This window comes from Orycteropus afer, unplaced genomic scaffold (genome assembly GCF_000298275.1).
Source record: "Orycteropus afer afer isolate SDZICR_OR568_19922 unplaced genomic scaffold, OryAfe1.0 scaffold00336, whole genome shotgun sequence".
Taxonomy (NCBI): Eukaryota; Metazoa; Chordata; class Mammalia; order Tubulidentata; family Orycteropodidae; genus Orycteropus; species Orycteropus afer.
The window spans coordinates 3428144-3437784 of NW_006921923.1; the positions used below are offsets into that span (position 1 = coordinate 3428144).

General features: G+C 37.1%; 1 protein-coding gene across 1 annotated transcript in view; it reads left to right on the plus strand.

Moving 5' to 3' along the window:
• The window catches only part of COL4A5 (collagen type IV alpha 5 chain), a 439164-nt gene that overhangs the window by 403104 nt on the left and 26419 nt on the right, over positions 1-9641 (plus strand). Inside the window, exons 43-47 of the mRNA XM_007952435.2 lie at positions 1999-2132; positions 6288-6360; positions 6488-6559; positions 7236-7364; positions 8114-8212. Coding sequence (XP_007950626.1) covers positions 1999-2132; positions 6288-6360; positions 6488-6559; positions 7236-7364; positions 8114-8212 — 507 coding nt within the window. The remainder of the gene's footprint in view (positions 1-1998; positions 2133-6287; positions 6361-6487; positions 6560-7235; positions 7365-8113; positions 8213-9641) is intronic.

Genomic DNA, 9641 nt, shown 5'->3' on the forward strand with positions numbered 1-9641 from the left:
TTGAAACACCAGCCTTCTGGTTAGCGGTCAAATGCCTTAGACACTATGCCACCAGAGTGCCCCCTTATGTGATTAACAAATCATTAATTTAAATTTGAGGGACTCTAAACCATCAGTTCTGAATTATTGACATGTCAATTTTCCAATATTTCCTTTTAATTGCAAAAAGAGCAATGCCCATAGCATGCCTAGTTGTTTTTGTTTGTTTCCCTTTTGTTTTTTTTCTCAAATGATATAGTGTTCTCATAACTTTTCAGACTAGAGAAGAAGGATATAAAAGGTTCCCTGTTTTCCCATTTGAATCTTTATTTTGTCATTCTTAGGCTATTTCATAGTTTCTTTTTCTCTTAGTAAGATGATTTGCTACCTGATTTCTAGTTCAAATCATATATTATGGATGAAACTTAACAATTTTGCTTAGAAAACCCTATCCAGCTGGTTGAAACTCAGTAGTTGCTTTTTGAAAATTCAAAATATCCCCAACCCTTTCTTTATGATTGCAAGGAAATTTATGAGTGTGTTGTCTGTTTGCTGGGCTAGGGTAACTATAATAATTAAATTGTATAAAGTAAAAACAATTTTCCAGTATTGTGAACCTGCTTTCTCTATCTTATGTGCCAGATAGTGTTATATTATGGAATCATATAGACGTACTGAAAAATTTTTAAAAACTGGCTCATTTTTTAAAGATATGTTTTTACCTTCAGTTATAATAACAACAATAATAATCCCTTACATAGTTCTTGCTTATATTGGGAAGGGAACTAAGTCAACGTTTTATCTCCCATCAAAAGATAACCCTTTGTCCATATGTAAGCATGAAAGCACAGCATTGCAAATTCATATACCTATGATATTTCCTTCAAAAATAATCCCTATATGTCTTTTCTTTTTGTCAAAATCAATGAAAAACTAAGATCACCACCAGAGAGAATGTATAAGTCTACTGTTTGTTATTTAGAGATTTACAATTATTTTCATAAGTCAGAACTACTTAGTCTTAGCTTCAGTAGCTACCTAATACTCTGCAAGAAAGTAAAAATTATTTCCCACCTAGTGACAAAAGGTTTGGCTAGGGGTAAGATCACTTTGGTTGCTTAATGGACCTGATACCTTTATTTAGAAAAAAAGGTTAAAAACATGGTATAGAAAAAAAGTTTAGCAAAATTCCCTTTTTAGATTATTTTATTTGTTGGCAAGATACATACAGAGTTCATTTTTTCCTTTAGAAATATATAAAGTGTATAGAACATGAAAACATTGAAAATAAGTTTTTAAATTACTAGATTGAATTAGTAACTATCTGATATTTTTAAATACTTCCATGTATCAAACCTGTCACTAAAATGAAGTAGTTAGTAGTTTTTTTAAATGTCTGAATTGCATAGTAATAAAAATAACTACTTAAAAATAAAACAATTTTATTTTAATCACAATGAGACAAATGACTTGACTCCCTGATTGCCTTACATTAGTGATTATCACAGATGTGTGGTTCTGGAACCAGTTGTTTCAGCATCAACAGGGTACTTATTAGATTACAAAATCTTGAGCCCCTCCTCAGCCTTACTGAATCCAAAACTCTGAAGGTGGGGCCCAGAGTCTGTATTTTAACAAGTTCTCCAAGTGATTCTGATGCATGTTCCAATTTAAGAACACTGTCCTACAATATGTATTTTATTTCACTTTAAGTTATATACTTCATCAGGGATTACAGAAGCAAACTTTATTCTATCCTGCACGTATTCTTTAGATAGGGGCTTAGTGGATTTGGTGCATAATAAAATGCAAACCAGAGTCTGAAAACCAACGTTAATATCAAAAAGAACTCAGTCCAATTTACATTAGAAAGAGCAGCAGCATAAGTCTGTGTGTTTTTCTGTAGTCTGGACTTGTAGTCTTCAAACTAGTAGAATATTGGTATTTTAAAAGGCTGACTTTTATGCTACTCATTCTTATCACATACTGAATTGTGGTCATTTATTGTGCATTGTGAAGGTCTACCAGGTCCAGAAGGTCCCCGGGGTCTCCCTGGAAATGGAGGTATTAAAGGAGAGAGGGGAAACCCAGGCCAACCTGGGCAACCTGGCTTGCCTGGTTTGAAAGGAGACCAAGGACCACCAGGACTCCCGGTAGGAAATGGCAATAGATATTTTATCTAAATAAAAATAAAAATATCAATAGATATTTGAGAGAGGAATGAGGGTGTTTGCATTCAGAATGATAATTCTAAGGTGCATCATTTTAATTAGTGCTTACTGGACAAAGCTCTAAGCATGGCTCAACGGTGAATTACAAAAGAATGTAGAAGGCAAGTTTCCTGTTAAAGGGATGCTCACAAGTTACCTTACCTGGACTCTTTCCTATACATCGTATTTAGATGTGAGAAGCCTTTATTTTAGTGAAAGCAAGTTTATGCAAAGCAAATATGTGTATCAGGACATTGGATGTGGATGAGTGCACCTATAGGGATGTAATTATGGTGAGTAGGGGTATTTTAGATATTGAAATTAGATAGAGTTAGGATCTAATTTCAGCTCCACCACACACTTCTTTGTGCCTATGGGAAAGGCAAATACTGTAGACTCTGAGTTTCTGTCTTCACCTATAAAAAAATAATAGTATATCCCTGCATCTGTATACATGCACTGTCCACTTTGGTATGAGTGACCCACAGAGTCACAGATTTCTTTACGTACTCTCAAAGCTTCCTCCATTTATTCCAGGGGATTGTTAGTAGATTTGGCATCCAACAAAGTCTGGTATCAGTCTTTTAACTCTGATGGTTGCTTTACAGCATATAACAACAGCAGCAACAAATCTAAAGTAGTGACCCCTAAAGCGTTCCAATATTTAACCTCTTCTCCCTTGGCATCACTATTTTCCCAGTCACCTAGACTTAAAACTTTAGTTCTCTTTTTAATCAATCTTTCTTCACTCCCTACCCCATTCATCTACCATATGCCTCCACTTCACATGTCACTATGTCTGAGTGAAGACTACTGCTTGATGCTAACATTTTATAAATCTAGTATTGTCAAATTTTATTCAATTTCTTCTTTGTAAATTAGTCCTTATATTTGTACCTTTTCTTTTCATATGAAAATAATGTTAACCTTCTAGAAAAGTTACAAGAATAGTGCAAAAACTCCCAAGTATCATTTATCCAGATTTACCAATTGTAAACATTTTGCCCCATTATCTCTCCTCTGTGTGTGTATGTATGTGTGCATGTTCTTGTATGTATGTATGTGTGTGTGTGTGTGTGTGTATATGTATATATATATATTTGTTGTTGTTAGGTGCCGCCGAGTCAGACCCAACTCATAGCGACCCCTCCTTAGGTTTCTGAGACAGTACCACTACGGAAGTAGATTGCCCATCCTTCCGAGGAGTGGCTGGTGGGTTTGAACCACCAGCCTTCTGGTTAGCAGTCAAGTGCCTTAGGCACTATGCTTCCAGAGCTTATATATATATATATGTGTGTGTATATATATAATTTTGAAATATTTGAGAGTAAGTTGCACCCATCATGCCTTTTTACTCCTAAATACTTTAATGCATATTTCCTAAAACTAAAGATTTTTTTTTAAATATAACCACAGTAGTTATTAACATCTGGAATTTGGACATTGATGTGATATTTTTATTTCTACCTTCTACACTCCTGTTGTATCATTTGACCTAATAATGTCCTTTCATAGTACTTTTTCCTCCAGTATAGGATCCAGACCAGATGATGTAGTGCATTTAATTCTCTTACTAGTTCTGTGGGGGGTTTTTGTTGTTGTTAGTTGCCATCTAGTCAGCTCCAACTTATAATTATGTAAGACATAAAAATCCTTACATAAAACTAAATCAACTTTCAGCCAAACAATAGACAGACCTATGAGTAGTAACACCATGGCCGTACATACTCCTGAGAGCAATCAAATATAAGAGATAAGAAGGGCAGCATTTCCCCAGAAATAAAGCTTTGAAGGCAGGAATGGATAGGAAAGAAGGACAAAGGGAAATGGTAAACACAGGGAGGAAGTGGAAAGAGTGTTGTTAAATTGTGGGGATTGCAGTCAGTGTCACAAAACAAAATGTGTATGAGCTGTTGAATGGAAACCAAATTACTCTGTAAACTTTTACCCAAATCACAATCAAAAGTTTAAAGGAAAAAAAAAAAAGAACAAAATGGTGCCAAGTCTTGTACCCTCTTCATGATCATTCATAACTCTTTAGTCTCCTTTAATCTAGAACAGTCCCTAAGTCTTTATTATTATTATTAATTTCATGACCTTGATCAATTCCTACTCATGGTGACCCCATATGTGCAGAGTAGAACTGCTCTAGAGGGTTTTAAAGGCTAGGACCTTTCAGAAGCAAATAACCAGGCCTTTCCTCTGAGGTGCCTCTGGATGGATTCAAACTACCAGCCTTTTGGTTAGCAGCCAGACACATTAACTGTTTGTACCACCTGGGAAAATTGCAGGCCCCCCTATAGTGTGATGTTTCTTCATAATGAGATTCTGGTTGTGCCTCCCCAGCTGCAGTACTACATGAGTGATGTGTCTTTCTCAGGATATCAGATAAGGAGTCCTACAATGTCCGCCTGTCCCTCAGTGGTAATCTTAATTTTGATCACCCAGTCTAGGTGTTGTTTGGTTTCTCCACTGTATGGCTTACTCAATCCCTTCTTTGCAACTAATAAGCAAAACTGTGGGAAGGCACATTAACATCACGCAAATATACTGCTTCTCATAAAAATTCCCCCTTCAATTAAACATTGGTTGCTTTTTGTTTCAACCAGTATTAATTGCAAAATGATCATTATACAACTCTAGCATAAACCAAAAACTCCCCTGCCATCGAGTCCATTCAGTGGAATGAAGGGAGATCCTGGTCTCCCTGGTATCCCAGGATTCCCAGGTATTTAAAGGGATATTTTGGGATTTCCCTTTACATTAGACTTTTGTAGCAAGCTACAAAGCATAGTGACCCCTATTGGGTTTCCAAGGCTGTAAATCTTTACAGAAGTAGATTGCCTCATCTTCCTCCCATGGAGCAGCTGGTGGGTGTGAACTGCCGACCTTGTGGTTAGCAGCCAAATGCCTTACACACAGTGTGCCGTACACATTTATCAGTTCAACTAAGCAAGAGTTCTTTCTTCTCTCTTATTTACAACTCATTTCAGTATGTATTCATGGATTCCCATTTTTCAATGATTTATAGATATTTTTATTTGTCATTACTTGTTTTTATGCTTATGTTGTCCCAGATTTGGCCAATGGGAGCACCTTCAAGCTGGATCCCATATCTTTTTGACATAGGATTTTTTTTTTATCACTTTTATACTTTTTTACATAACAGGATATATCGGATTTGTACCCCCTTTTTTATTATTACTAGTATAAGCCTCATTGTCCCACATTTGGACTAGTGCAGTAGCACCTTAAATGATCTTGCTGTTCCATATTCTTCCTTTAGATCCATTCTAGAGTCATTTTCAACTCTTCTTCTTCCCACACTTTTTTCCTCACCATCAAACCCAAGTAATTACCAGCCCCTACTATGATTTGGTTTTTGGTTTTTTACTATGTTTTTGCTACAACTTTCAAAAGTACCTACTATCATTTTGCACATGTGGTTCTAATCAAAACACTTATCAAATCTACACCAAAAAAGAAGTTAGCTTGTTAGTAGTAACAATTACTACTACAGTGAAACCTGTGAGAGCTGGAACTTGACAGGACTTCCTTGTTTTTCCGGATCTTGCAAGTTTTCCGCCTTTGACAGGGTGTAATCTTACCACTTTTTTACCAATCACTTTAGTGGAAAATATTTGTTTTCCTTATCTGATGGGTTTCCACATTACACAGGTTCCAGCTTTTGCAGGTTTTACTATAGTTGTTAAGCACACACCACATGCCAGCCAGTTTTCTAACCATTCTATATGAATTATCTCATTTAATCCTCACAACAACCCAATGAAGTAGATACGATTATTTTCTCCATGTTCACACAACAACACACTGGCGTCAAGTCAGATCCGATTCATAGCAACCCCTCCTTGGGCTTCCGAGGTGGTATCACTACGGAGGAGGTGAGAAAACTATGGCTTAAAGAGGTTAACTAATCAACTCAAGGTCACACAAGGTAATAATAGCAGGTGAAGTTTAGATTTGAATCCTGGAACTTTGCCTCTAGAGCCAATGCTATAAACCACTGTGCAATAAATGCCACCTATACCCTTACTCCCCCATTTTTGTTTGTAATATTAATGATTTTTATTTCTTCAGGGTAATCCTGGGCGGCCAGGTCTCAATGGAATGAAAGGAGATCCTGGTCTCCCTGGTGTTCCAGGATTCCCAGGTATTTAAAGGGATGTTTTGGGATTTCCCTTTACATTAGATTCTTTGTAGCAAGCTACTCTGATTTGACTGGGTAAAGGGTGTAGCCCTGCTGCTTCACTGGGCACTTGTGTGTACTTTCCTTGCAGGCATGAAAGGACCCAGTGGAGTACCTGGTTCAACTGGCCCTGAGGGGGAACCAGGACTTATTGGCCCCCCAGGTAAAACTTATTTCTGAAGCTAGTTATACCTGATACTTAAACATATTGAGAGATCTGAATGTTTGCAATCATCTTTCAGCCCAACTGTCAGAGTCTAAGTGCCCAGCAATTAAGGGGAAATAGTCAGGGGTCTCCATCTATCTATTAATCTCTCAAACTTTCTTTTTAATTTTATCAGTGCAATATTGATAGTAGATCATTTTAATGTAAGATAGATGCAGGGTCAACAAGAATGCCTCACGGACATTTTTATTGACTTCTATACTAACTTTCCCATCTTCAGTTGAACACATCATAAGTCACATATGTATGCTTACCTATTTTCACATGAAAAAAGTTCTTTTTGCTAAGAGACTTAAAGAGATTTCCTGTAAACTATGAAACTGTACATTTGCCAAATTCCCCTATTAGTTCAGTGGATTCCTTGACAAGTACAATAAATAAGAACTACAAATGAGCCTATTTTTTAATCATTGACACTAAGAAAAATACTTTTCAAACTTTGGATGAACTAATGGTAGTTTTCCCAAACAGATTTCTGTTGGATATGGTATTAGTTCAATACACATAATGTGTTTCTCTCACACCAATTTACTCTGGTCTTATATCACTGCGGCATGTATTTCTTCTGGTATTTCTCTTAACCGCCTTCAAATTTGTATGTTTTAACTCTTAGGTCCCCCTGGATTACCTGGTCCTTCAGGACAGAGTATTATAATCAAAGGAGATGCTGGTCCCCCAGGGCTCCCAGGCCAACCTGGATTAAAAGGTCCACCAGGACTACCAGGACCTCAGGGCTTACCGGGTATCTTTGCAGATTATTTAAACCTTCTTTATTTGGGAACATTTCCTTAATTGTTTTACATGTCAGACCACCACAGGTCTCATTTCCCCTTTTTGTAAAACATTTATCATGCCCTAACTTCTTTTAGGCTCAGTCTAATTTCTTCTAGCCCCTCTTGCTATTCTAACTTGAATGACTAGGTTAATGGTGTTTAAAACTCTGTAATGAAATGCATATGCACTTAACGTCTAGTGATTCCTTTATCCCATCCACCAGAAAGGTAAGAGAATGATTTGGTAGGCTATCAGTTCCCCACTGTTAGAAACCATGACTTCTAAACTAAATCTTGTCTAGTTGGCCATTTGACACTGCTTGCAGCCAACTGTGATTATAAAATAAAGCTAAAAACCAACTTCAGACTTTCTCTCTTAGTAAGTGATTGAATGGTAGTCTTTCCATAAATAAAGTATATCAGGCAGTAACAGTCTTACCTTTCAAACACTGGACCCTGAGATCCTGTGTGATCCTGAAGGCAAAGGGATCATAGCTACTATATTAAGGGCATCGCCTCAGAGGCAAATGGAATGTTTAAAGCTACATCCTTATATTATTCTCCTGTTCTTGATTTGAGCTTTTCCTTCATTTGGCTGGGCTCAAGACAAGATTAGTTCATGAATTCAGTGACTCTCAAAGACCTTAGGTCTCCTAAATCTGTCTAGATATAGAAAAATTCTACCCATCTCTGTAAACCCCATTTCTTCTTCCTATAGGTCCAAATGGCCCTCCAGGAGATCCTGGACGCAATGGGCTCCCTGGCTTTGATGGTGCAGGAGGACGCAAAGGAGATCCAGGTCTGCCAGGCCAGCCAGGTAAGACAAACAAAGCAATGATGCTAATGCTGGTCTGTGAAACCTCTAGACATCTGCATCCTCCTTTTGAGGGAGGGCAGCTAACTGGTGAATCAGAACTGGGGAAAAATAGAAAGGCACATTCAAAGAGATTTGCAGATACGAAAGGAGCATAGAAAGGTTGTAGTTTGTTTATGTATTTAGAGCACTGAAAACCCACTGCTCTAAAGATGGGGGTTTTCCAGGTACTCACCGTAGTTACTTGCTTAGCTAATTGTCCATGTTGATTTAAGTCCCTTGACTATCTTGAAACTATTGTGTATCCTTCCATATTGGAAAATAGCACAGTAGGATGTAATTTCTCTCATAAAATGCTGTAAAGTATGATAGGAAAGTTTAAGTGGCTGACATTGAGCTTTAATGAGAGTCATGTTAAGGAAAATAGAATAAATCCATGCTGAGATGACAAAGGGATATGGAGATCTTTGAGGTCGTTCATTAGTAGGTGCTTCTGATAATACTGAATCTGGTGTCTACTAAATTTCCAATCTGTATTCAACCTACTTACAAACATATTGCTTTGCAATAAAAACATATACTTCAGTAAGATTGATAAAATAGAAATAGAAGATTATAAACTAAAAAGATATTTAATGTATATTAGCAATTCTAGATAAAATCCAGAAAGAGGGTAACAAAATGCAACAAAAAGGAGCTCTGGTGGCATAGTGCCTAAGGTACTTACTTGACTGCTAACCAGAAGGCTGGCAGTTCAAACCCACCAGCCACTCCCCGAAAGGAAGGTTAGGCAATCTATTTCCATAGTGATACTGCCTTGGAAGCCCAAGGAAAATCCACAAAGAGGGTATTTTGGCAAAAGAAAAACAAAGTATATATATACCAGTGGCAATAAAGCAAAATGGTGACATATATGGCCTGCCTAGAACCAGTGCCCTCTCATTTCATTAACTCTATATTTCTAAGGAAAAAACAAGTTAGTGGCATCCTCATCACATACAGGCATTGGTGTGAAGTTTCCTGAAAATAAAAATCCATACAGATAGTGGCCTAAAGCCTGTATATTAAGAGAATTTTCAAATGGGCTCAAATCAAGAGGCTAAATGAGAAAGGGGAATCTGTGGTAGATTGAAAAGAGACATTTAGAAAAGGTTTCTTCAGAATGTCCTGCTTAGTCTAAACAAAAAGGTATGCCTGAGAATAATTCCCCAGACAGATTCAAAGGAAAATGTTGTTCAGCATTGTAGTTGGCAGACTGGTGGTAACCATACCCTTCCTTTCTTGTTGATGAATAAAACAGTAGCCTAAAAGTTGGTCATGAAGCTTGGACTCTTTTAATATAGCAGGAAGGTAGATAATGTGCAGGTTCCCAAAATGAGCATCACTTCTTCCCATCTAAAGTTTGATTCTTCCAGTATTAATTTGGTAGTAT